The 27,237-nt window shown below is 51.1% G+C and overlaps 3 protein-coding genes and 1 long non-coding RNA gene across 7 annotated transcripts in view; 2 read left to right on the forward strand and 2 right to left on the reverse strand.

The window, feature by feature from the left end:
* The window catches only part of Sp2 (Sp2 transcription factor), a 26,395-nt gene extending 23,493 nt beyond the window's left edge, over positions 1–2,902 (forward strand). For both annotated transcript variants that reach the window (XM_075990933.1, XM_075990934.1), the window contains exons 6-7: positions 141–334; positions 1,814–2,902. In XM_075990933.1, coding sequence (XP_075847048.1) covers positions 141–334; positions 1,814–1,914 — 295 coding nt within the window. In that variant the 3' untranslated portion in view covers positions 1,915–2,902. The remainder of the gene's footprint in view (positions 1–140; positions 335–1,813) is intronic.
* Positions 1–12,200, reverse strand: part of LOC142860128 (uncharacterized) — an 18,394-nt gene extending 6,194 nt beyond the window's left edge. Inside the window, exons 1-3 of one of the 3 annotated variants that reach the window (XR_012912298.1) lie at positions 11,847–11,949; positions 11,155–11,360; positions 3,917–4,053 (exon numbers count right to left, since the gene is read on the reverse strand). This is a non-coding gene — a long non-coding RNA (uncharacterized LOC142860128). Of the gene's footprint in view, positions 1–3,916; positions 4,054–11,154; positions 11,361–11,794; positions 11,950–11,978 lie in introns of those variants that run through there. The other 2 variants (XR_012912299.1, XR_012912300.1) reach the window with 2 other exon arrangements.
* Pnpo (pyridoxamine 5'-phosphate oxidase) lies at positions 12,184–18,408 on the forward strand. The gene is made up of 7 exons (XM_075990935.1): positions 12,184–12,465; positions 14,018–14,142; positions 15,241–15,340; positions 16,172–16,225; positions 16,463–16,591; positions 16,953–17,023; positions 17,200–18,408. The coding sequence occupies exons 1-7, from the start codon at positions 12,328–12,330 to the stop codon at positions 17,366–17,368; spliced, it is 786 nt and encodes a 261-aa protein (XP_075847050.1). The 5' UTR covers positions 12,184–12,327; the 3' UTR covers positions 17,369–18,408.
* Positions 18,409–20,696: 2,288 nt separating this feature from the next.
* Prr15l (proline rich 15 like) lies at positions 20,697–26,511 on the reverse strand. Its single transcript, XM_075942250.1, has 2 exons — positions 26,276–26,511; positions 20,697–21,885 (listed from the first exon to the last, which is right to left on the reverse strand). Exon 2 carries the CDS (start codon positions 21,855–21,857, stop codon positions 21,555–21,557), a length of 303 nt encoding a protein of 100 aa, XP_075798365.1. The 5' UTR covers positions 21,858–21,885; positions 26,276–26,511; the 3' UTR covers positions 20,697–21,554.
* Between the last annotated feature and the right edge of the window lie 726 nt (positions 26,512–27,237).

Raw genomic sequence — 27,237 nt, forward strand, 5'->3', positions numbered from 1 at the left:
CAGTTGCTCTGTGGACAGGTGGCAGCTCCCAACTCTGCCTCCCAGCTCTCCTGAGCTCTCTGACCTGACTCCTATGCTTCTCTTCGTTCTCTCCCCTCCCTATTCCCATTTCCTCCCCACTGTCAACCCAACCCCCTCAGGTCTGGAGAGCAGGGCAAGAAGAAGCACGTATGCCACATCCCAGACTGCGGAAAGACTTTCCGGAAGACATCCTTGCTTCGGGCCCATGTCCGTCTGCACACTGGCGAGCGACCCTTTGTCTGCAATTGGTTCTTTTGTGGGAAGAGGTTCACACGGAGTGATGAGCTCCAGCGACATGCTCGAACCCACACAGGTCAGTCTCCTTGTGCCCTTCAGCTACCCTTTGTGCACCGCCACCCTGGCTGCTCAGGAGCGTCCCCAGCCATGCAGACCGCCATGGAGCTCCTCCAAGGCACTGAGCTGTTGCCCAGAGTCGGATGGCTGAACTCCACAGCGTGGTCACCTTTTGTCATTTCTGCAGAGCTGCTTAACAAGCTCTGAGCTGGGGCTGGAGAGATGGCTCAGAGGTTAAGAGCACTGGCTGCTCTTCCAGAGGTCCTGAGTTCAATTCCCAGCAACCACGTGGTGGCTCACAACCATCTGTACTGAAATCTGGCGCCCTCCTCTGGCGTGTGGGCATACATCGAGGCAGACTGTTGTATACGTAATAAATAAATCTTTAAAAAAAAAAACAAGCTCTGAGCTGGGCAGCTATCGTCCTGTCAGAGAGACTGAGGCAGGAGAATCAGGAATTCACAGCCAGCCTGGGTAACATGAGAGACTGTGTCACAAGTAAAAATAAATCAGAAAATCCCACCAAGCACTGAAGAGGTTTGCCAGGCACTGTGGTTTGCATTTTCAGCTAACTTCAGTTAATCCCAGGAAGGCCTTGGAGACGCTTGGAGGAGTGGCTTGTGGTGGGCAAGCTGGGGTCCAGTTCAAGCCCTCAGACTCTCAAGCCCACCCCCCTTTTTTTGAGATAGGTTCTTGTGATGTACCAGTTTGTCTTAGGACTTGACCCCTTCTGACTCAGCCCTCTGCGCTTGGGATACAGGCAGGCACGAATCTTCGTGAACTAAGCCAGTCCTCTCTTTTGTCTTGTCTCAGCTTTCCAAGCGTTGGGATTACAGGTGTAAATCAACATACCCAGCTTTTTTTTTTTTTTAAGACAAGATTTTGTTGTGTATCCTAGGTCTACCTTAAACTCTGGTGGTCCTCCTGTCTCCTGAATGCTGGTATTCCAGGCCTGCTAGGGTTGGTGTCAAGGTTGTTATCACATTCCTTGCTTTAATGCACTCACAAATACAGAGCACCCTATAGAAGGTGCCCAGTGTCCACAAGGTAGTGAATGGTGCCCTGCTGAGCAGAGACTGGAGTCAGGGGACATGTGACCCAAAATTACAGCTTCTAGCTGGATCAGACCCCCTCAGAGGCAGAAGTATAAATACCCTGACAGTATGGTCCAGACTTGGTGGGTGAGCATGTCTTCCTGAAAGGAGGATGTCGATCAAAGTTTAAACTCCTAGGCACACAGTCCAGAATAAAGCAGGTACACAGAGGCTCAAGGGAACAGTCTGGGCAGGGAACAAGGAACTCATTGGAACGAGGTGGATTAGAAGGGACAGCTGGGGCAGAGAGATGAGATCAGAAGATGACAGGAAGGACCCTGTTAGTGGCATACGGAGATGAGGCCAGGTCAGCTTTTCCCGGGCTCTCCCGTGTGCTTCTCCTTTCTGGGACTGTGGCAGTGTCTGTACGTGGGCTCTTTGGTAACAGTTATTTCCTCTTCCAGGGGACAAGCGCTTCGAATGCGCCCAGTGTCAGAAGCGCTTCATGAGGAGTGACCACCTCACCAAACATTACAAGACCCACCTAGTCACGAAGAACTTGTAAGGCCAGCTGAAGCAAGAGGCCCTGAAGATGGAATCCCCATCTAATTGGCCTGGGTCTGTGGTGGACAGGTGCCCACAAATGCCCTGGGCGGCCCTCACCCCACTCCTGTTCTGTGGCTGTGTCCCCACAGGGAGGGGCTTTCCTCCTGTGCTCCCCTCCTTCCAAAGGCCCTTCCCTTCTCATCAGGAGCTCCTGGCCTGCCCAGGCTACGCACACTGGCCATGCCCAATGAGACGTTCTAAACCAGGACGCGTGGGGACCCTTATTTCCAAAGGAAAAACATGCATTTCACTCCGTCGAGGAGCAAAGTGAGCCCCCTATCCATGCCCTGCCCCAACACTGCCGGAGTCCCATTGTGCCATGCCCCCCAATCCTCTGCCTTCTTGTCCCCCTCAATTACCTCCCCTGGCCACTAGGGACACCCCGGGGCCCTGTACCCAGCCTCCCACTGACTCCCACCTCTGCGGAGGGCTGGGAGGCTGCCTCCACTCCACTGCCCAGCCCCTGCCATGGCTCTCCTCCAGACATTCCAACTTCCTATTTGAAAGGTCAGATGCCGGCGGACTCCTCCCACTCCTTTTTCTATGGAGAACGTTGCCTTATTCTCGGACTTCAGATGATGAACACTGTGTATGTGTGTGCTTTAAAGACATTTTATTTAATTGCTCCCTTCTTCCTTTCTTTACTAGCTGCCGCCCCTCACCTGCGTTCAGTTTAGGGTTTCAGGGGCAATGCTGAGCATAGGAGTTTTTTTCTCACTAACAATTCTTTTCTAAATGACACATTTCAACTCAGATCTGGACTCACATGGAAACAACTTCCATTCTGACTCCCTCCACATCCTTTCATCTCGTCACCTTACCTGCCTGAGCTCTATTGTGTACAGTGTATATTGTATAATAGACGATTGTGTCTACGACATGTTTTAAAAAAAAACATATTGCTTGTTATTTTTGAGGCTTTTAAATTAAACAAAAATCCAACTTTATTTTTTGTTGTAACTGCTTGAGGATGTTTTCTTAATTAAGTGACAGATTTGTTATCCTTTATTAATGATGTATTTTGTTGGTCAGTGCTGGGCTAACAAAAATTTCTCTCGCTAATAAATTTAGTTGCCCGCGGCAAAGTCTGCTCTCGGCGGTTGGGCTCCCTTTGTCTGTTCCTTCAGAGTCCACAGTAGGGACTCCTGAGGAGGGAGCCTCACACTCTCTACTTACCCTCCTAGCCCTAGCAAGTCCAAACCATAGCCCCAAAGGAGAGGAGTGCTTGGAGCACCTCTGGGGACTTCCGGAGCAGGACTTCACAGAGCCCAGAGATTAATGCAGATGTCTGTTTTTCCTTCTCCACTAACCAGTCTTGCATCAGCCACAGAGACAAATCCTAGAAGGGACTTCCTGAGCTGGTGGACTAACTCCTCTATCCTGCTCCAGCCCTGGAGGAAGGCAGTTGCCTCTAGTCCATTAAAAGCTAGCAGAGGAGTTAAGAACCTTGGCTTGGGCCTGGAGAAATGGCTCAGAGGTTAAGAGCACTACCTGGTCTTCCAAAGGTCCTGAGTTCAATTCCCAGCAACCATATAGTAGCTCACAACCACCTGTAATGAGATCTGGTGCCCTCTTCTGGCCTGCAGGCAGAACACTGTATATATAATAAATCTTTGGAGGAAAAAAAAACCAACTTGGCTTACAAGGTTGGGTTTACACCAAACACAGTTCCCATCGAGTGAGAGCTCTTTCCAGGGTCAGCAGCTAGAGGCCCAGCTTCTCTCAGAGAGAAGACCCTGACCAGCTCTGGCTTCTGCTTCTCCTCTGTCCCCAGACCCAGCTCCTCAGAGAGGACAACCGGTTGGCCATGCCTGTTGTGTTCAGGACTTTTTCATCTTGACTGGACTACACAGAAGTCATAGGTTGTGATTTAGTCAGATTTGAAATGCGTTCGTGTGTAAGCCTGAAAAAGGAAGCTAGTCTGCCTCAGACACTTAGACAACTGGACACTTTGTACTTACCCTCAGACCAGCCAGGACCGCAGCTCTGTGTGCCGAGACTTCTGCGCTGGCCTTTCTTTCCCTTGCACTCCAGCCTTGTCGCCAGCCACCTGCAGTAGCCAACAGCCTTTCCCCAGGGCCAGTCAACCCCCACATAGCTGAAAAGTAAAAAGGACAAGGATCACAGTTGGATCCGGGCTCTCTGCCCTTAATCGCTCCTGTCAGCAGAGGGTGCCCCGTGCTGCCTATTCTCAAGCCATTATTAGACCAACAGCTGGATCAACCCTGGCACAGAAGCCTTATTAGCCCATCAGCCTGCATCTCAGCGTAGCCCTGGAGGCTGGGGAAGGGTCTTGCTGTGCTCTGAATCCTGGGAGTGCAAAAAAACCCAGCTGACCACTTTCTGCCACACACTACCTCAGGCACAGGAACCTGGGGACTTCAAGGTCTGCTTTACCTCCAGCTGACCCCTTGGCCTCCTTTGTGAACAGGATGGTGTTAGCAGGGCGTGGTGGCGCACGCCTTTAATCCCAGAATTCAGGAGACAGAGGCGGGTGGTTCTGAGAGGCCAGCCTGGTCTACCGAGTGTAGCCAAGGCTACACTGAGAAACCCTGCCTCAAAAAAACAAAAACCAAAAACCAAACAAATGATGTCACCGCACAGCTGGAAGGAGCAGGCTGGTATATGGGAGTTCCCTTCTCGGGGAGACAACGCAGATATACAGGCTGTGGCATTCTACCCCTGTCTCTTGTGGGATGCCTGGAATGTTTTGTTTGTTAAAAATTTATTATTTAAATTATCCATAGGGGGTGTGTGTGTGCATGAGAGCATGCACCCATGCGGGTAGGTGTCCTCAGAGGCCAGAGGCCTCGCATCCCCTGGAGCTTGAGGCGCAGACAAGTTGAGTCCACATGTGAACCGAACCCATGTCCTCTGGGAGAGCTCTAAACCATTGGGCCAGCTCTCCAGTCCCTGGATGCCCGAGTTTTAAAAGGAAGAGAACATGTCCTACCTAGCACGAGATCAAGGAGTAGAAAGGCTCCTACCTGGGAAGATGGCTCAATGGGTAAAGTGTTTGCTATGCTAGCATAAGGACCTGACCTGAGTTCGAGCCTACATAAAAAGCCAGCCCAGGAGGGTTCAGTGGTTAACTTGTATTGGTTGCTCTTCCAGAGGACCCCCTTTCAATTCCCAGCACCCACATGGCAGCTCACAACTGTCTATAACTCCAGTTCAGACATACCCTCACGCAGACACACATATAGGCAAGACATCAATGCACATAAATAAAAAATAAATCATTTTAAAAAAAAAGCAAATCCTGGTGGTATGTTTATCATCTCAGTCCTAGGAGATTCAGAGATAGGCAGGTCTCTGGGACTGGCTAATCGGTCCAAGAAAGAGAACCTGTCTCAAAAATCAAGGTGGATGTCTCCTAAGTAAAAACATCCAAAGGTGACCCCTGACCTGAGTATTTTTGCACTTGTGCAAGCACATGGGCACACACATGCAAGCACATGGGCACACACACAAACCAAGGGTTCACTGGCACAGGGGCCTTGTCTGGCTTTAAGCCATCCTGTATCTGAGAGCTGCAGTGGCCAAGGCTGCTGTGCCCATTCTCCTCTGAGCAAGGGACCTCCACCAGACACTTGAAGGGGCTCTTGACAACTAGGTACAGCCACGCTCAGAGGTTTAGGGGCCCCTACAACCCGAGTGTGGTTGCTCCTTTGCAAGTTCCTTTCTTAGGTCATCTGTACCTCCTTGTATCCTTGCCTCTCCACTCCCCTCACAGGCAACACTGCAGCTCTTCAGCCCAGACTCCAGGCTTACTTCCTGGACAAGGGTAGGAAAGACTCACTTCTTGAAGGCAAACCCAAGCAATGGACTGCTTCATTTTCTTTTGACTTTCTGAGACAATCTTACTACATAGCACTCAAGGGAGCCCTGAACTCAAGATTCTCCAACCTCAGCCTCCTGAGTGTGGGGTCTCTAGGCATGTACCACTACACATAGGGGATTTGTTTTGCCCCCCCCCCTTTTCTTTCTTTTTGTTTTTTTTAGACAGGGTTTCTCTGTGTAACAGCCCCTGGCTGTCCTGGAACTTGCTCTGTAGACCACATTAGCCTTGAACTCACAGAGATCCTCCTGCCTCTACACCCCGAGTGCTGGGATTAAGGGCATATGCTACCATTGCTCAGCCTCCTCTTTTTTTTAAAAAACGGATTTTTTATTTTTATGTGCATGAGCATTCTGTCTGCATATATGTATCTGCACCACATGCATGCAGTGCCCACAAAAGCCAGAACAGAAAGCATGTAGCTGGGGGCTGGTTTACGCTTGGAGAGGGATTAGTCCATCACAGCAGGAAGCAGACAAGCACGTCTTTGGAGTAGTAGCAAAGAGCTTGCCATCCTCATCTGCCTGATCTGCAACAGGCAGAGAGAGACACTGGGCCTGATGTGGGCTTTCGAATCCCACCCTAGTGGCACACTTCCCCCAACAAGGTCACACCCACAATCCTTCCCAAACACTTCCGCTAACTGGGGCCCAAACATGCAAATATATAAGCTTATAGAGACCATTCTGATTCAAATCATCAGTTTATCTAGTTTATGGAACAACTGCTTTCTCCTTTCTCTGCATCTGCCTCATTCACAATTTTAAACATCTTTTTTTTAAGAAACTGAACATTTTTTTTTCATATATTTCTGACCAAGAGTAGTATGTATGTTATGTTTATCTTAAAATTTCCTCTGCCAAATATCTTTTGTGTGTGGGGGGGAGGCGGTTGGTTATATATATATTTATTTATTTTGAGCCAGGGTTTCTCTGTGTAGACCTGGCTGCCCTGGAGCTCACTCTGTAGACCAGGCTGGCCTCAAACTCACAGAGATCTGCCTGCCTCTGCCTCCAGAGTGCAGGGATTAAAGGTGTGTGCCACCACACCCAACTACTCTCTTTCTTTAAGGACTTTATCCTATTTTCTTTTTTCTCCCAAGCTTATATATATTTTTTAAACACACTGAAACCATTTAGAGGTTTTCTTCATCTTTACTATATATCTCTCTTTCTTCTGACCACACAAGTCTTTAATTTGTCAAGCAATATGGCTGGGTTTGATGGCTGGATCCAGCCCATTCTTTAGCTTTCTGAGATTCCAGCCTCATGGTGGAGTCATGTTTATTGCCACAACTCTATGGTGTTTCAAGGTCCCTGCCACCACCAAAAAGCATGCAGTCAGCTTTTCATCAACACCATTTAAGTGTTTTGTGGCAGGACTTCTTAAAAAAAGCTTCAAGGTTTTGCAGCTGAAGCTGAGTCAGGAAGCCTCTCTTAAATGAGATGTGCTTGCCTCTAGCAAGCAGAGCAAATCTTGAGAAATCGCTGCTACCAAGAAGCCATGCTTAACTCTGCTCCCAGGCTCTCTCAGGCTTTCTGTGGATGTGCTTGTCCACATGTTGGGCACCATTCTGTTCCCGGTCTCATTGTGCTTCTTCATTCCTAATCTTGAAGGCTGCAGGGTCAGAAGGGCTCCATCCATCCTCCCTCAAGCAAAAGGTCTTGGAGGTACTCACTGCAGTGCCCACTCCAGTTCCTCTCAGGCTGCGCATCTTATACATTGTCCTCCACAGACAGGATGGTTTCCTTCACCAGCCCAAGGAGCCCTCAGGGCTAGGCTACCTCTCTAGCCCTTGGCGGAAATCTTTGGGGTTAAAGGGACCGTAGCAATCACAGGACAGGTGGCAACCGCACACAGAGGTCAGAGAACACCGGATGTCCTCTTCCCTTGAGACAGCGTCTCTCACTGAACCTGGACGCGTCCTTTTTCACTACAGATGAGCATTTCCTGAGCATGTCTGTGGGCTAAGATTTTTAGATGGAGCCACAGAAGCCACGTAATCTCCCTCACTCCACCTCAGAGAAGCTCCCAGGCTCATGGACAACAGCAGCTACACTGGATGAAGACCACAGACCAGGTAGGGAAGCCATCTCGGGGCAGGAGGAAGGGCTTAGCCACACAGCCCCACAGGCAGGGCACTGATAAGGTGGGGCCTCCCCAAGTCCCACCCACAGCAAGCCCCTAAGAGCTCAGGTGCAGCTGGGGTGATAAGCTGCTCTGGCGGGAAGCCAACCTTCACCTTTCTGTGTGCCTTGTGGCTCTAGGCTGAATTCACCTAGGCTGAGAATTCCTGAGCTCAGTCCCCAGCCCACCCCACTGTTCGGGAACAGACCCTGCCCTGCTCCCTCCTGCAGCGCTAGAGGTGGTACCATGACAGCCTCATTTCACTACCGTCCCAAATTCCGAGCCATTCTTCTCATACAGCTTCAGCGTTCCTACGGCTTTAAGTGCCCGTTCCTACGGCTTTAAGTGCCATTTTGGAGGCTCATGACCTTCTAGGCTCCAGCTTCCATTTTCCATCCGGGCCAAACACAAGTGTCCCATAAACCCTCGACAGCTCTGCTGATGGATTCATCTGCCCCCCAAACTTCTACCACGGATAAGTAGCAGCAGCACCCACATACAGCCTAGAGTCAGTCCTGGTGAGCTGATCCCCTCTCCACACTCCCTCTCAATACTTATGCATTAGCCACACCGCTTCCCCCACCCCTCACCTCCAGCTTCCATTTGAATAACACTAAATACTACAGCTGTTCCCAGATGCTTCCTGCCACTGGTCTCACCCTCCCTTCCTTGTCATCCACTTGGTCACCAGAGCAAGATTCCAAAATACAAATCCGATCGCTAAAATTAAAAAGAAAAACCAGTATCATGCAGTGGTGCGCACACCTTTAATCCCAGCACTCAGGATTTAAGGGAGGCAGAGGCAGGAGAGAATCTGAGTTTGAGGCCAGCCTAGTCTACTGGGGCAGTTCCAGGATAGCCAGGGTTACAAAGAGAAACGTAGTCTCAAAAAGCAAAAGAAAAAAAAACAACAACAAAACGAAACAGCAGGTATGGTGGTGCATACCTTTAATCTCAGCATTTGGAAGGCAGAGGCAAGAGGATCTTTGTGAGTTCAAGACCAGCCTGATTTACAGAATGAGTCCCAGGACAACAACAAACAAGAGTAAAATAGTGAGACTCAGTCTTGAAGGAAAAAAGAAAATGAAAGAAAGAAGCAATAATCTCATCAGACAATTGAATGAAAAAGTAGTTTAAAAAATAAATAAAAGTGATGCATGGGGGCTGGAGAGATGGCTCAGTGGTTAGGAGCATTGCCTGCTCTTCCAAAGGTCCTGAGTTCAATTCCCAGCAACCACATGGTGGCTCACAACCATCTGTAATGAGGTCTGGCGCCCTCTTCTGACCTGCAGGCAGACAGAATATTGTATACATAATAAATAAATATAAAAAATAAATAAAAGTGATGCATGACTTTAATCCAGTACTAAAGAGACAAGAGGCAGGAGTTTGTAGTCAGCCTGATTTACACAGCAAGACAGCAAGTTCCAGAATAGTCAGAGTTACATAGTGATAAACTGTCTTGTCTTTAAAAAAAAAGGGGGGGTGGACTTTGGAAGCAAACAGCCAGGAAACAGCTCCTGAACCCCAAACTTCTCAGTTTCATCCTGAGAGAGCAGCGTAGTTCTCTGTGAAACGCAATGCAATTTTGCAAGACATTGCTTGGCTTGAGTTAGGCCTCTCTCAAGAAAAGAAGAACACTAAAAAGTTGCACGCAGTACCAATACGAAAATGCAGTGCCCGTTCCAAAAAAAGACTAAAGGAAGGGCCAGCCACGGCTGTTCTGCTGCTGGTTACACAACCGCAGGGCAGCTTTGTGGTTCAGACCCCAAATCCCACCAAGCAGAAACACACAACACAGGCCTGTTTGTTAACTCGAGACAAAGGGAAAACAGAGGAGCTCACAGCAAATTTCCTAGATAAATGCCAAGGAAAGGGAGAGGCTGGCAAACCCAGCGATCCCCTCCTCCCGGTTTGCATTTGTTTTTTTTGTTTGTTTTGTTTTGTTTTTCGAGACAGGGTTTCTCTGTGGCTTTGGAGCCTGTCCTGGAACTAGCTCTGTAGACCAGGCTGGTCTCGAACTCACAGAGATCCGCCTGCCTCTGCCTCCTGAGTGCTGGGCTTAACAGGCGTGCGCCACCACCGCCCGGCCTGCATTTGTTTTTATGGTGGTGGAAGGAAAGCATTTTGCCACTGAGCTACCTATCCAGCCCTGAATGAAGTCTTTCTTCCTTTTTTTCTGGCTTTTCTGTAGACCAGGCTGGCCTTATACTCAGAGATCTGCCTGCCTCTGCCTCTGCCTCCCCAGGTATATCTTCTTCTACTACCGGCCACTTTCCCTCTTCCTGACACCTGTCCCAAGGCCCATCTGACAAATACTCCTTGAGACAAATCTATTGTCAGTGCCTCCGCTGAAGCCTGTCTGGACTGGCTGTCCCCATTGATTCCGTTTCCCTTTGCCTAACAGAAACGTGTTACCACCTGCGATTCTCTTTGGCTCATAGGTCTGCCCCACTGTGGACAGAAACCATGTTGTTGCCTTCACTTTGGTAACAGTAAGACCTCACTCAACGCCTGGCCCAAAGATAGTCTATAGCAAAGGGTTATCAGATGGATAGGACACAAAAATACACATCTCGTGGGATTTTTCGGTTTTTGAGATGCTTTGTAGACCAGGCTGGCCTCGAACTCACAGAGACACGCCTGCCTCTGCCTTCCAAGTGCTGGGATTAAAGGTGTGCGCCACCACCACCACAGGCTTCACGAGATTTTTTTTTAAAGGCAGGGGTCACTATGTAGTCAAGTTGGATCTCATGATCCTTTCACCTCAGTCTCCCAAGGGCTGGAGCCACAGGTGTGTGGCACCACATGCAGCTCACACTCTCGACTTTACGGTCTTAGCCTATAAAACTCTAGCTCCAATGAACGTGTAGCCCAGAGTGGAGCTGTCCAAGGAACACTAATGACTACTTAGGTCAACTGCAGTCTCCATCATGTTCATGGGAGAAACAATCATAGCCCCCAAAATGCCAACCGGCAGAGAACCCACAGACTCATACAACTGAGCTTTGTCTTTTTCAAGACGGGATTTTATGGGGTCCAAACTAGCCTCACACTTGCTATGTAGCCAAGGCTGGCCTTCAACTGAGTGCGGAGATTATGTATAGACACGCATCACTATGCCCAGCAAGCTTCGTCTTGTTTCTGGGCAGCAGATTCCGTTGATTCAAGCTCTGAACATAGGATGACAGGTTCCCGCCGCAGACGTAAGCCTGCCAAGAAGTTCCTTACCTGACACAGGTCTAGGTGCCTGTCTAGATGGCTTGCTCCTGTGGTTCCCATTCCAGATGCTGACAGACACCAGGGCTACAGTCATCTCCACCACACCTGCTTCTCAGTCCTACATCTACAGCATGAAATCATTTTGCAGGCTCCCGTCCTCTGTATCCTCAGCTGGCTATTGCTGGCACTGACCATGAACTATGCCTCCCCTCTACCTAGGAAGGAAAAAAATGTGAAAAGGGGGAAATAACCAAGATGCAGGAGGCCTGGGAGAGGGGCAGCCCTTCCATCTGTTAGCGCAGTGGCCAGTATGTTTTATCCACTGCCCAGGGATAGGATGCGCTGAGCCCAGCCCACCCCTAAGGAAAACGAGGCAGGAGTGGATTCCAAGGCATAGGGGAATACCACTCCTGTCAGGGGTAGCCTGATCGCAATTTTCCCTCTTCTTTCTATTCAGCTGCCTCCCTTCTCACCTCGCAGTCTTCCCCATGACACCAGAGCATCTTCCCAATCCCCAGAGTACCACCCCACCCTCAAGGCCCTCAACACATGTCCCATATGGTCCACAATCCGTTTCTACCTTTGCTACTCTCAAGCCACAGTCTTTTCCCTCCACCAGACCACCCCCTTTTTCTCCATGTCCCATCACCTTGCTTCAGAGTCCGGCCCTAAAGCCTTGTTTCCTTCCCCAGTCTACCAACCTCCGCTTCCAGGAGGTGCTTCCTGCCCTAGGCTCTTTTTTTCAGTAGCTCAGCCACTTAATGCAGACCACTCCTCTCCAGCTCCCGAGACTCCGCCCCGCCCTCCCGCGTCGGCTGCAGCGGTCCCTATACCTTTAACAACCCTCCACGTGCGTGTTAACGGCAGTGACAGCATTTCCTTGTCTCTCTGCTCCCGTCCCTGGAGGCGCTTTCCATTGGCTGCTGACTTCCTCTGTTCTCGTTCTAATTGGTCTCGCTTCAGGAAACTCAAACCAATGAGTTCTCCGCGTCCGTCTCCAAGCTCTGATCCTGGACAGCTATTGGCTGTCCTGGCACCTTGGTTCCGAGAATTTAGAACTTGTTAGCTTGTCTGGGCTGCTAGCTAATTCTTCCCAGGCTAGGCACCCAGGCTAAGCAATTGGTTCCGAACCCAGAGGAACCCAGGATCAGGCGACGCCGGGTCACGTGGCCGGCTGCCTACATGACGTACGGGCTGCTGAGCGTCAGCGTGACGTTCAGGAGACCTTCGAAGTGGCCGGGCTACCTCCGTCACCTGTGCTGTCGGGGTGCTGTCATGGACCTGGGACCGATGCGCAAGAGTTACCGCGGGGACCGAGAGGTGCAGCCGCTGACGCCGGGGCACGAAAAGGGGGTGTTCCTGAGTCATCTTCCAAGGGGTTGGAGGAGCGCTTTGGGGCTTCAGGGACCACTCATGGGGCAACAGGATTTAGGGATCACTCTGATGGCAGAAGGCTGTTTCAGAGACAACTAGGGAGGAAAACGTGGGGAAAAGATGTGTCATAGGCCGTTGTGAAGGGTACTGACTTCAGAAACGACCTGGGTTGGAACCCAGCTTTTTTTTTCCCCACCATATCACCTTGAGCAATTTATCGTCTCTGGGCCTCAGTTTACTAATCCATAAAGTGATAATACCGACTTTACAAGGGTCTGTGGGTCTAGGGTTTTTCTAAGTTTTACGTTTTTATTCATTTAGCGTGTGTGTGGAGTATAGGCCAGAGGACAGTTTTTCAAGAATTGGTTTTTTTTCTTCCATCATGTAGGTCACCCAGGATTGAGCTCAAGTCATCAGGCTTGGTGGCAGATTCCTTTACTGGCTGAGCCATCTCACCAACCTGTATTCAGGCATTTGCAAAGTACCTATATACAGTCCCAAAACCCTGGCCCGTGGTGGCGCACGCCTTTAATCCCAGCACGCAGGAGGCAGACGCAGGTGGATCTCTGTGAGTCTGAGGCCAGCCTGGTCTACAGAGCTAGTTCCAGGACAGCTGGGACAGTAACACAGAAAAACCCTGTCTCGAAAAACAAAGACAAAACAAAACAAGTCACAAAACACGGTATAAAACAATAAAGGGGTGGAGGGTGGGTCTGTAGCTCAGTTGGTGGAGTTCTCGCCCTGTGTGCGTGCACAAAGGTTCTGGATTTTGTCCTTAGCGCCAAATAAACTAGGCGTGGTGGCTCCAAAGTTCAGGGTCATCTGTCTGCTGCACAATGAGTTCAAGGCTAACCTGGTAGCTTAGTTTTTACCTCCCTCAGTACCTGCTGGGTTTCCTTTTCCCTCCTCAGCTCAGGGACCAAGAGGTCAATTTTGGATGTGAGATCTAGAGCTGCATCTGCTAAGCGTGACTGTGTGTGAACATTTCCAGAAGTGCTTGTCTAAAACATAGGTCTTCGTGAAGCTTAGAACTAACCCATGAGAAATGATGAGGTGGCCTGCGGGAACTTCGGCACTCTCGAACCCTGGTTCGTCCCTTCCTGGTTAGGAGACTTAGAAACTTACTGGGTCATTTTATACCTGTTTCATCTCCTATAAATGGGCACAGAATCTACTTCCTGGTAGTACTTTTATTTCAAGGTGTTTTTGTTGGTTTGGTTTGGTTTTTCAAGACAGCGTTTCTCTGTAGCTTTGGCGCCTGTCCTGGATGGAACTCGCTCTGTAGACCAGGCTGGCCTCGAACTCACAGAGATCCCCCTTTCTCTGCCTCCTGAGTGCTGTGAGTGCTGGGATTAAAGGCGTGTGCCCCCCCCCCCCCATGCCCGGTTTGTTTCAAGGTTGTATAGAAAACTAAATGCATTTACACTTGAAAAGTACTTCATACCAGGCACAAAAAAAGCATTATGTGTTCACTAAATGAGTCAGTCTCTCTTTCTAGGCATTTGAGGAGTCTCATCTGACCTCTCTGGACCCCATGAAGCAGTTTGCTTCCTGGTTTGAGGAGGCCATTCAGTGTCCGGACATAGGGGAAGCCAATGCTATGTGTCTGGCTACCTGCACCAGGTAGGCACAGCCGTGGGCCCCTGTGTGGGTGGGTCCAGATGGTTGAGACGTAGGAAGGCCTAAACTAAGGGCACTCAACTGTATGTCTGCAGTTCTACTAAAAGAGCCCCAGCTGAGTTACCGATCTTCTCTGAGCCCCAGGAAACCAGTCCTTAGCTGGTAAACCAAAAAGCCAGATCACTAAATGCTCTTCAGCGATAAAATGCAGCTCCTTATACATCTTGATCCTTGATGTGTCTACTCACGCCCTTGACTTCCCTCATGCTCGTATCTGCCTAAGCCCTATCGCCCTTCATCTCCTGGGACTGCTCCTGAGGCCCTTTCCCTCTCCTGAAACCCGGCATAGGACTCGCCAATCAGTCCTACCCTTTGAGAAATCTGTCTGTCTGTCTCTGGTTTTTTGAGACAGAGTTTCTCTGTGTAGACCAGGCTGGCCTCAGACTCAGAGATTATTTCCTGCCTCTGCCTCCCAAGTGCTGGGATCAAAGGCTTGTGCCACCACCACCAGGCGAGAGATCTGTTAGCCTACTCAGTTGCTCTTTTCCCTTCTCACTAAAGCACCAGGCTTGGAGATGGGGCTTTGACACCACCCTCTGGGTTATCACCCAGAGCTCTGAGCAGAGGTCCGTCCATCACTGCCTCTTTTTGAGTGCTCAGTTGGCTCCACGCTTTGGTGTTGATCCTTTCTCTTCCAGTCTCATGTGCTTTTCAACATTGTCACAGTAAGGTGCCATGGACTGGGTAGCTTAGGCAATAAAAGTTTACTTTTTACACTTCTGGAGGCTAGACGTTCAAGAGCAAGTGGCTGTCGGGGATGTTGTATGCCATACATCCCTTAGGGAGACGCTGTTTGCTCCACGAGGAGCCCCAGACAGTGGAATCACACTTGTACCTCCAGCAAAATTCCCAAGGGCATTGTTTGATGGCACTGGACCCCACAGCTTGGCTTTCTGACTCCTCCCCCCCCCCCCCCCCCCAGTTTGTGGCTATGTATTACACGATTGATTTTTGCCTCCCTAAGGGGCGTGGCTGAAGGGGTTGCTCAGGGGTGAGAATGCTGGACTGGTTTCTGACCTGATGCTCTGCTGTGTGCCCTAGAGACGGAAAACCCTCTGCCCGCATGCTGCTGCTGAAGGGCTTTGGCAAGGATGGCTTCCGCTTCTTCACTAACTACGAGAGCCGGAAGGGAAAAGAGCTGGTGAGGGTCAGGGCTGGCAGGGCCAGCCTCCACCCTGTTTACAAGGTCTTCTTGCCACTCCCCTGCTTTGTCCTGTCTCTGCTCAGGCTTCCTCCTGCTACAGGACCTTGGTACTCTGAATGAATGAATGACCCACACCCTCCACTCCATCACTGCTACCCAATCAGCTGCCATTCCTGTGGGGCTCAGCCCCTGGCAGTGTTTGCCCACAGGGCACCTTACAGCTTTACTTTGTCATTTCTTTTCAGCCTCTGATGTGCATTTCTTTATGTGGTTACAGGATGGATATTTGCTCCCCAGTAATCTCTGTGGAGTAGAGCTTGCCGCTTTTTATTTAATCTGTTTTGTCCCCAACACCTGTTCTAAGGGGCGCAGGAGTTGGCGTTTCATTTGTATTTAGTCATGCCACCCTGGGGTTCATTTCACGGCACCTCCCAAAGCTCTATGGGTGAGCTGGGTGTGGAGGCTGAGACAGGAGGATTGGCACAGGCCACAGAGTAGGACTCTATCTCAAAAACAACAATGAGAACAAAACAAACAATAACAAACATACCTAACGCCACAACTCTGGTGGTTGGAGAGGCCAAGCCTCACTCCGGGAATTAAGCCGGCTTAAACCCGGCTCTAGCACCGGCTGTGTGAACTTCACGTCACTCTGCCCTGAGAGCCTGTCTTCAGAACTGAAACAGGAGGCTCGCCTTTGAGAATTTAAATGAGATGGAACAGTGAATGCATCTGTCGAAAGTCTCCTCCATCTCCTGCCTTCCTCCTCCGTGCAGGGAGTATCGCTTTCCTGTGTCAGTGGTATCTATGACTTCCCTCTTGTTTCAGGACTCGAATCCCTTTGCCTCTCTTGTCTTCTACTGGGAGCCCCTGAACCGGCAGGTGAGTGAGCATCTCCAAGACAATTTCCTGTGGACTGTGTGGGCGGGGGTCAATTTATAAACGATTGCAGGGAGGGTCCCCAGACCAGGCACATTATTCTGCCTCTCACGCACTCTCAGACGGCCTGGTTGGAGCTGAGTGGTGGGGTAGCAGATAGAGAAAACAGCAACAGGGCATGTACCGGTGAGAGGGATTGGTAGGACCCAGCATCGCCTAGCCAGGGTCATCCGCATGCAGGTACGTGTGGAGGGCCCTGTGAAGAAGCTGCCTGAGAAGGACGCTGAGAACTACTTCCATTCCCGCCCCAAGAGCAGCCAGATTGGGGCTGTGGTCAGTCGGCAAAGTTCTGTGATCCCCGATCGGGAGGTGAGTGGGGCTTCAGCATGATCCTCTTGATTCCTGAGGCTCTGGGCACATCCCCAGGGACTGTCTCCGGGAGATGCCAGGGCCCTGTCAATCTAGCAGAGAGAAAAAGACGATGCTGTCCCTGGGGAGAAGAGTGGGAAGACTGAAAACAGGCCTCCTCTGTCTGGCTCTCCTGTTGACCACTGCCCCAGAACCCCTCGCTCCCCTCTGTCTCCCGTACCTGGCCGCGGTCCTGCCCCAGAACCCCTCGCTCCCCTCTGTCTCCCGTACCTGGCCGGGGTCCTGCCCCAGAACCTATGTTCATAAGTCCTTAAGTGGATCATCACCCATGCCTGGCTCCTACTCTGTCTTCCCTGAACAGTACCTGAGAAAGAAAAATGAGGAATTGGGGCAGCTCTACCAGGAACAAGAGGTGCCTAAGCCGGAATACTGGTAAGTGACACCTGTCCTGATGGACATCCAAAAGGGACATGGTGGTGGGGCGGGGCGGGGGGTTGGGCAGATCTCCTTCTCTGGGAAACCCTCACTAGCTCATCCCAGGAGCTTCCTGCAAGAGAGTTTAGGATGAGAGAGGAGGAGGGCACAATAAAGCTCTGCTTCTCCCGTAGGGGTGGCTACATCCTGTACCCCCAGGTGATAGAGTTCTGGCAAGGCCAAACCAACCGCCTGCATGACCGCATTGTCTTCCGGCGAGGCCTGACAGCAGGAGATGCCCCCTTGGGACCTATGACCCACCACGGGGAAGAAGACTGGGTGTATGAGAGACTTGCACCGTGACTCTGGACTCAGAATGTTGGGGAATCGTCTGAAATCAGCTGAAAGAGAGTGGGGGAAAGACTGCTAAGAGGGCAAAGGACTGGGAGCCAGGTCTACATTTCTCTGTTTTGGGGGGCGCTTGGGCTTAAACCCTAGGACCTTGCTCATTGTAGGTAACACTACCGCTGAGCTATAGTCCCAATATTTTTTTCTTAACCTTTTATTTGGAGACTAAGTCGCCTCGGCTGGCCTTGAACTCACGGTGTGTGTACCCCAGTCAAGTCTTGGCCTTAAGTTCCTCTTGCCGCAGTCTTTTGAGGAGCAGTGATTACAGGCCAGTGCCACCAGGCCCAGCTCTAGTCCTTGTTTTTAAACTAAGTCCATTTCCCTTCCTATCCTTTATGTCAAAGTCTCTCTAGGACTCGAACTCCTGAGCTCCTTCGAACTCAGCTGGAGCAGAGAGTGATCCTGTCATAGAGAGTCACGAATGGCAAAGGATCTCATAATTATCTCCCTTGGCTTTGTTTGTGGGTTTTGGAAAAGCCCATCGAGGGGGCAGCAGCTGGTATGACTCCGTTTCCAGCAACAGAATCATCAGGCTGCCGACGTGCATGGCTCACTGACCACAGAAAGGAGACTGGGCCAATCCGTGTTTTCTGTGGCTCATCCAAGATCAGAGAACTACTGTTTGTTCTGGTTGGTCATGAACTTGTTACTCTGGACGCTGTACTTCTTTTGACGTTTTGGGTGTGTGCGTCAGCCTCTGTCACTGACAAGGGTTCCTCTTCTGCGTTGATCCCCCTACTTAAACCTGGGTCCAGAAGGACATTGACCCTGTGGCTGCCCACCAGGCACCCTCCCCTCCCTCCCTCACCTCTTTTGCTGTTGTGCTGTGGACTGTGACTTTGTTAGTATGTGCACATGAGTTGTTGAAGAGAACACCTTGCTGTACCCCACCTCTTTTAGGGGGTTGTGTATGTCCCCAGTTTTTAGCCTGATCTCAGCTGCCATTTCCAACATGCAAGTATGTAATAAAAACTGTCGGCCGTGCGTGACATTAATGCTTGACCTGACTTTTTTTAATTAATTAATTAATTTATTTATTTATTAAAGATTTCTGTCTCTTCCCCACCACCGCCTCCCATTTCCCTCCCCCTCCCCCAAGCAAGTCCCCCTCCCTCGTCAGCTCAAAGAGCAATCAGGGTTCTCTGCCTTTTGTCGGTCCCAGGAGGAGGTACCTCAGCAGACAGGAAAGCTGGGGAGCAAATGGATGTACAAGACTTTCCTCCCTCCTAGCTTCTGGCCAGACAGATTGGGTCCAGCAGGGGGAGCCCACTGGCTAGAGTTGACCCTTACTGGGCAGTGGAGGCCAGTTCCAGGCGGCCTCTTCTTCCTCCCCCTTCCTCCGCTTGGGTGGCTTCCCAGTGAAACTGTGGTTGATAACCATGGCCTCTCCCGGGTCCTGCACGTGTTTGCACTCTCGGTTCCTCCTCCTCCTCCTCTTCCTCCTCCTTCTAGCAGCTCCTGCAAGCTTGCAGCTGCCTTGCTTGGGACTCCCTGGGGCAGCTGGGTCTCTCGAGCCAACCAGGCCTTCAGCTTAGGGTGACATGTACTGTCTCCTTGGAGGATTCCTGCAGAGATCATTCTAGGGCATGTGAAACACAGAGACCCCATGGAAGGAAGTTCAGCAGTAGCATATGTACATTCAGTCCTCAGCATTGTGTCTGGCAGAGGGGAGGGGGCATAAACCAAGTGGTATGGTTCATGCCTCTAATCCCAGTTCTTGGGAGGCTAGGACAGGAGGATTGTAATGAGTTTGAGGTCAGCCTGGGCTGCATAGTGAGTTCCAAGCCAACTTGGACTGCACTGTGAGCGCCTGTCTCTAAAAAGCAAAACCAAACACGAGTCTATACCCAGTACCCGTCTTCATTTCCTGTCTAGAATTAGGTACTCCCTTCAGGATGGCTCTTAGAGGCTACCCAGACTCTAGGCTCACGGGTTGACTCTCCCATGGGTGCCAGAGCTTTTACATTCCCCTTGGCGGCTGTCACCTCCCAGTGGCCTAAGACCTAAACGCTGTCCTGTCTCATCTCCCATGGCATTCTGCAGAGGGCAACTGTTCCTGCCCCTGCCACCCCAGCACACAATAGAAGAGGTTCAAGAATGGAAGGTGCTGGGGTGTGGGGCATCATGGGTCACACAGACAGACCAGCTCTCCCTTTAACCAAGTGCCTGGCCAAGGGCTGGTAGCTTAACTAACCTCTCTCACCCTCTGATAACTCCACCAGAAAATGGAGCTGACAGCAGTACCCGTCTCCATGATGGGGGCAGGGAGGACTAGGGAGACAGCCTGCTGTGAACAGTGTGTGTGGTAAGCTAACAGCAAGGTTGCAAGGTTGGGGGGCATCTCAGCTCTTTGTGGGAGACTTTATGAATTGAGTAACAGACCTAGAAAGTTCTGGGAAGAAGAGGGGTGCAAAAGGCTGAGGTAAAGGCAGGGCCCCTCAGTCTATTTTCTGTTCAGCTCCTGCTCAGCCTCCCTTATCCCCTGAGTTCCCCTGGCCTGGGCGAGGCACCTGACAAAGGTCTCCTTGTATAGGTCTGTTTGTTTTGGCAATAGACTTCCTCAGCAACAGCTCCCTAGGGTGGGGTGGCCCTGCAGACTTTGAGGCACTGACCTCGAAGCTGTTGAACCACATAGCTGAGTGGCCACCTTGGTCTTTCCCACTGTGAGCTCCAGGGATTTGACTGATTTTTTTTTTTCTTTAGTTCTCAGGTCCCGTGGCTTGGGTAAGAACCAGACTTGACATGACAGGGTGAGAACTCTCCCCTGCTTCTTTAACTAAAGTGGTGGGGATGGTGGCATTCTGTAAGAGAAGGAAGAGGAAGGGAACCACCTGAGACTCTGAGGAGGTTTTGTCGTATTTCCTGAGATGGGGCCTTCCAGTATACCCCAGGCTGACCTTTGAACTGCAATCCCCCTGCCTCACCAAGAGTTGAGATTTGCCCTCACACCTGGCTTTACAGAGAAGTCTCTCTATAAAATGTCCCCAGACTCAGCAGGCTACTCGGTGGCACCAGAATTTAAACCTTGGTCCCAAGCTGAACCACTGAGAACTACAGAGTCTTGGGGCCGGTTGCTGAAGTTCAAACCCACTCTCTTAGAGCCCCCACAACTTCTCGTTGTCCAGGGGGTGTCTGTCTCCTTCCTTTCTCCCCTGACATATGAAGCCTAGCTTGATGGTGGAATTACTGACACAGCTTCTACACTGTCACACTTGGGGTCCCTTCCTGAAGTTTGAAGAGCCCACATGAAAGTAGGGACGTGGCCATCCCCAGACACGTGAGATAAAAGCATAGATACCTCTGGTTTCTCAGCACTGTTTATTACTAGGTAAAGCCTACCACGACTTTTCCAACAAAATTCAAGGCTCCAGGATTGAGTTCTGGGGCGGATCCATCTTAAATACTATCGGGGAAGGAGTAGAGGAAACCCATCCATTCCTCTAGTTTGGACCCTTGGACCAGTGAGGCTTCTCTTTCGGGGTAGTTAATTCAGCACCCACACACGTGCTGGTCAAGGCAATAACTCGGGGATTTCGGATTTGGCCTTCTGTAGCACCCCAGGGAGTGCTCGTATCTTTTGCTGCTCCACTCTGAGGAGCGAAGTTCCAGGAGGTTTACTCCTTGAATTCAGAGGTGATCTCAAGTTCAACAGCTCCGCCTCTGGCACCAAGGAAACCTCTTATCACGTGACTTCTGGAAACTCTGCTCTTCTAGGATTGGTCCGGGGGGAACAAGTCACAGGTAGAGAAAGTAGAGGGAGCGGCGAACCAAACTCACCCTTGACCCTGTGCCCAGGGAGGGGGTGGAGTCTGCCAGGCTCCCTGTCTACTCTCTGCCTTGCCGCCTCCCTGTGAGCCAAGCTGCTTTGCCAAGGACAGCTGTACTTGTAGGCGGCCATTTTTCATCCTAGACCGGAGTGCCTTTGTTTGTGATCACGGGGAGGAGGGCCTTGGGATCTCCCAGGCCCTTCGTAAATCTGGGGCACATAAATACAAACCTAAGAACCAGGTGCTCCTGCCAGCAGGTATCACCTGCCACCATGGCATCAGCTATGACCAAAGAGGCCAGCGTGGCAAGCTCCTGCCTCAGACCCCACCAGTGGCAGGGGGCAGGGAGGCGCTAGTGTCCTCCTCGGCTGCCTTCATTGTCCTTTGTCCTCCCTGTCGTCAAAGAGGTTGGGGTTCTCTGCCAACATGGCCCGGACTTTCTTCTTTTCCTTAAAACGGCCTGAGTTGGAGACTTTGACGTGCTTGCCTTTGGTGTTCTTGTCCACAATCTTCTCCAGGCGGGTGTTAAAGTCGCTGTGAGGACTTCCGGCATCAGGGCTCGGGGTCTCCGCACCTCCCTCCGTTTGGGCGTAGGAGTCAGGGATTTCATAGAGCACTTTGGGCGTGGACTTCTTCTTCCGGAGGAAAGTCAGCTTCCACCAACCGACTTCAGTCATGGCGGTCCCGAGGCCCAGGCAGGGTTTTCTGTAGGGCCAAGCAGGAGAGACAAAGGTCACTGGGTGGAGGGGATGGGCACTTGGACTAGGGTTCATTCACAGTTATTGGCTGTTTCAAGAACTGTCAGGTGTGCTGGTTAATGCCTAGAACTGCAGCACAGAGGCTGAGCTGGAAGGGCTGGAAATTGGAGGCCAGCCTGGGCTACATAGTGAGGCCCTGACTCAAAAAAAAACAATAAAGAAAGAAAGAAAGAATTGAAGGGTTGAAAGTAGGACTGAAGGGTTGGGAAAAGAGCCTCCAGGGCCGCCATCAATGGGAAAGACACTGAGCTAGGCGATGGGACAGAGGGACAACCCTACCCCACCGCCTCACAGAGCTGTGGAGAGAGCTCTGAGGCCCTTCCTTCCAAGCCTTCAGGCTAGAGGCTAGGGAAACCCCTTACCTAGTCACGCATAGCTTGGTCTGTGGCACCATGACCAAGTCCTTCCCACCCTGCCCAGTGTTGGCAGACCACTGACAGGCCACGCTTGCAGAAACACCCTGTGTTTTGCTTGGAACTCAGGACAAATTAAATAGAATTTGTGATAGTTCTAGCCGTTTGTCATTCCCAACAGTGACGAGCATATGCCTTTCCTGAGGAGAGGCCCGGGAGCCACAGTCTTGAGAAGATCTGACTTCGACCAAGTTACTTCTCTGGGCCTCAGGGTCCTTATCCGTCCCATCCAGGCCTAACACTCAGCCCTACCGTGACGGCCTGTCTATATGGTTACATCAGCTTTACGGAGTAAAACTCAGGAGACGGAGTAATCATTAGCAGACTGTTCTTTTCCCCAGCAAGCTGCCACAGGACGGGTGTTTGAAGGAGAGTTAAAAACTTGCAAGGCAGTCAGCTGGAGCCTGGGAGGTGCCATGATCGCGGGCTGTTCTGTATGGACCCTTCTGTAAGGGTCTTGGGTGGGATTTGGGTTGAAATCCGAGCTTCACAGCTCGCAAGCTGTGTGTCCTGACACGGAGCCGCCTCTGCCCAGACCTGACCTTTTATTAATTTCCACAAAGATGCATATGAGCTAGAGGAAGGCCTGGGAATGAAGCTCTCTGGCCGTGGCTGATGCTTGCAGTCTGGAGGGGACAGAAGCCTGGAGGAATTAAATTTTATGAGGGAGCTGAACGACATAGTCAAGATCATCTCTGGGCCCAGAGAGGCTGGAGGTCTGGTCTTCTGACCCTGGGCATAGACTGGGAGAACCCTGGGGAAGCAGGGGCAGAAGCTAACAGATGCCAGGAAGAGAGTTGGCCAGGCGGCCCAGACCTGCGTTTGTCACCTCCCTTAAAGCCGATGGAGGGACTTGTGAGATGGGCCGCAGGCAATGCACCTGCCACCAAACCAGATGACCTGAGTTCCACCTCTAGGGCCAACGTGGTAGAAGAAGAGAATTGATGCTCAGAAGTCCACTGACTTCCACAAATGAACCATTGGCATACCCTCCTTATGTACACGCAAAATAGTTTTTTGTTTGTTTTTGTTTTTCAAGACAGGGTTTCTCTGTGTCGCCCCAGCTGTCCTGGAACCCACTCTGTAGACCAGGCTGGCCTCCAACTCACAGAGATCCGCCTGCCTCTGCCTCCCGAGTGCTGGAATTAAAGGCGCCAGAAATGTAATTTTTAAAAAGCTGATAATAGAGGGGGCTGGGAGCATAGCTAGGTGGTAGATCCTTTGCCTAATATACCCAAAACTCTGAGTTTAATCCATAGCACCAAAACCCCCAAATCTTGATGGACTTTGTTACATTTTCTAAAATCACCAGAAAGAAAAAAAATCCAAATCGAGCACAGGCGGATTTTTTTTTTTTTTTTAGTAGAAGAAATATAGGGTATTGCTTTCTCCCCTTCTGGCTTTCTAATTTCCATAATGCATATGGGTATTTGAGGTGAGGGGAGCATATCAGATTCAGGAAAAACAAAAGCAAGACCCTGGCCTAGGCCGGAAACAAGCTGAACACTTCTTGCTGCTGTCCCTTGAGTGGTGTCTTCTGCCCCTCTAGATACATCTCCCCCGCCGCCACCCAGCCCAGGATACTCTTTCCTTTATTGCTGACTCTACCCCTTCAGCTGGGTCCAAGTGACTAAAGTTAAAGATCTTGTACAGCCCCACTTAGAGCATGGGGGTGCAGGGGGAGCGGGGATGAGGGCCGGATGGGTACTTCCAGGCACCTGGAGAGTCAAGTGCACGGAGGGAAAGCCTGAGAGGTTTGCCTTGGCAGCGTGCCCCTCCTGGGCTTAGCACAGCCTTGCACAGAACTTAGCGTTCCAGAACGGGTTACTGGAAGGAGCTGTGGGAGGGCAAGGAAGGAGGGACAGGGTGCCCGCTCAGTAGCTGCCTTGTCGACCCACCACTGCCCATATGGAGCTGCCAGAGACGTGGGCACCTGGTTTCCTTGCTCTATGCGGGAGAGAGTCTTCTGCTGATGCCAGTTACAATGTACCCATTTCAACGAGTACTATGTATCAGGACGGCATTTCCGCAGCCTACTTTGCCTGGAAGTTGAAGGAGGCACAGGTCATGAGGAAATGCTCGGAAGACTCTTAATGCCTGCGTTGGTGCCCCGTGTCCTGGTCTTGTATCCTGGACTCTTTTTTGTTTTGTTTTGTTTTTTTTTGTTTTTCGAGACACGGTTTCTCTGTAGCTTTGGTGCCCGTCCCGGAACTAGCTCTTGTAGACCAGGCTGGCCTGGAACTCCCAGAGATCCACCTGCCTCTGCCTCCCCAGTGCTGGGATTAAAGGCGTGCGCCACCACCGCCTGGCTCCTGGACTCTTGAGGATACGTTTGCTGGCCTTCCTGTCCTCTCTGCCCAGGACACCTAAACACCCAAACAAGGTGTTTGCCCCTTGAGGCAAGCCTAACACATGGAAATCTGAATCTCTAAAGCAGATAAAGCGATAAACTATTCTCTGTTTTGCATAACTCAACCTGGAGAGTCTTTAGTGCACGTAAAAGACGATATAGAATCTGGTCCAGCATGGTGGCACCCACTTTTAATTCTAGCCATCAGGAGGCAGAGACAAGAGGTGAGTTTAAGGTTAGACTACTCTACATCGGGAGCTCCAGAAGTCAGGACTACATAAAGATATTCTTGTCTAGCTGGGCAGTAGTGGCGTGCGCCTTTAATCCCAGCACTCAGGAGACAGAGGCAGGTGAGTCTGTGAATTTGAGGCTAGCCTGGTCTACAGAGTAAGTTCCAAGACCCCAGGGCTACACAAAGAAATCCTGTTTTGAAAAACAAAAAACAAACAAACAAAAAAAAAAACAGGAAAAAAGAAAAAGAAAAAAAGAAACTGTCTAAAAACAAAGGAAAAAAAACCACAGCAAAGAGCAGGCGATGTGAAGCAGGCATCGTGATGCACATTTGCAATCTCCACACTCGGGAAAGACAGCCCAGTGACTCCAAAGCCAGCCTAATCTACCCAACAAGGTTCTACTTCAGCCTGGTCTCCAGAATGAGACCCTGTCTTAAAAATAAACAAAATGAACAACCAAACAACAGCAAAAAAAAAAAAAGAAGAAGAAAAGAAAAGAAACAAACAAAAAGAAAAAGAAAGAAAAAGGTGGCCAGAGTTATAAAGAGGAAAATGTTAAAATGTTTCCAGTCACATGCCTTGCAGGATCCCGGAAAGTCAAGGGGACCGGGTGGTAGACACACAGGTCTAGCACTGGGTGAGACCAGCTGTCTGCTTACCCAGGACCCTGAGATGTCAGGTTAAGGGCTGGGCCCTTGCCCTGGGCCTTGCAATCGTGGGATGAAGAAAATCAGGCCCCAAGGATGCCAGCTCCACCTCCGCTGTTTCTGTAGCTTCAGGGCCCATGAAAGGCCGTGTTAGGACAACTTGCCACCTCCTGCCTCGGGTGGCTAGCCCCATCGCATGCACATAAACATCCAAGACAAGTTCTGTCACCCTAACTAGAGCACTATCTGAAGGGCTTTGCCCAGGTGGGCCAAGCTCCTTCTGAACGGGACAAGCTAACCATTAACTGCGTGAGAGGTGGAGGGGCAGGGGAAGGAGGGTGTCGGTTCCGCATGGTAGAACCTGCTCCCCTTCTTCTGCAGGGCCCCGGAAGGCCTTTGACCACCCTGAGGAAGACCGGACAGCTAGCGGGAAATGTTTCTACCAGACGGCTAGACACATACACGGTCCAGGTTGCGGGCCGGAGGGGATAGTCTTGAGCAAAAGAAGAGTTTAATAGTGAAACTTTCTCAGCGGGAATTCTGTTGGAGGCCTGGGCATTCTCCCAGAGGCCAGTGGGGTGAGACTGGATGAAGACAGAGTCTGCGGGGCTTGTCTCCCACGGAGGCAGCAGTGGGTACCCTGGTCGGGGCCTGCGTCAGAGTTTCCCCACCCACCAGTCCCTGCTGCCTGTACCTGTAATCCGGACTGCTCTGGGCTGGAGGTGAGACTTTCCCTAGAGGAGCTGACTGGAGGAGCTGCCCAGGCAGGTGAGATTGGAGGAGCCGAGGGTGTCTCCAGGGTGCTGGCCAGACTCAGCCTGGAGAGGTGGGTAGGAGCAGCTGCGGGGCAGGTGTGAGGGAAACAGGTGCAGAAGCAGGTACCAGCTTGCTTCGCAGCCGCTCCTGGAGTCAAGGTGAACCTGAAACCCAGCCCCTCCCAGCTAAGTAAACAGCAGCAGAGGCTGGCTCAAACTGATGAATATTCATTAGCCCAGAAATCCAATCCCAGGGCCCCTGCAGCCACCCAGAAGCCAGGATCCTCTTGGGATCACCACGCTAGAGGACCGAATCTCGAGGGACATCTGGGATGGGGAGCACGGGAGCCTCCCTCCTCAGTTTCCTCCCGCCCCCACTCCCCAGTGTCTGGTTGCACTCTGAAACCATCGCCAAAGCCACCCACACCCATTTTATCTTCCAAGGAGCTTTAAACCCCTCTCTCCAGAATGGGCCGCCACCCGGATGTTGCCAGGGCACCCTAGAGAAAGGGTTAAGGGTCCGCTGCTCCCAGAGCAGGCTGGGCATCCCTGCTCCCTTTGAACTACCTGACTTGAAACCAGTCTCTGGTTGAACTGGTTGGCAGACCGGTTCCCAGGCTGTCAGCTCTCCTCTACCCAGAGCTCCTCTGTGGGCAGGGGGACTGGGATTCCCTCCTGACCCGAGGACCCCCCATTCCTGAAGATCTCACTAGAAGAAACGGGCAGCCTGGTGTGTGAGCAAGTCTCTTTAGACTGGTCGCATAGCCTCCTCTTGCTCAGAGGTGGTTATGGGGGAGGGGCTTTAGATAATATGCCAACGCCAGGTGCAGTGGAACCCTAGCACTCAGGAAGCTGAAGCAGAAAAATCATGAGTTGGTGCCTAGCCTGGGCTACATAGAGA

The sequence above is a fragment of the Microtus pennsylvanicus genome, chromosome 11, assembly GCF_037038515.1.
Source record: "Microtus pennsylvanicus isolate mMicPen1 chromosome 11, mMicPen1.hap1, whole genome shotgun sequence".
NCBI lineage: Eukaryota > Metazoa > Chordata > Mammalia > Rodentia > Cricetidae > Microtus > Microtus pennsylvanicus.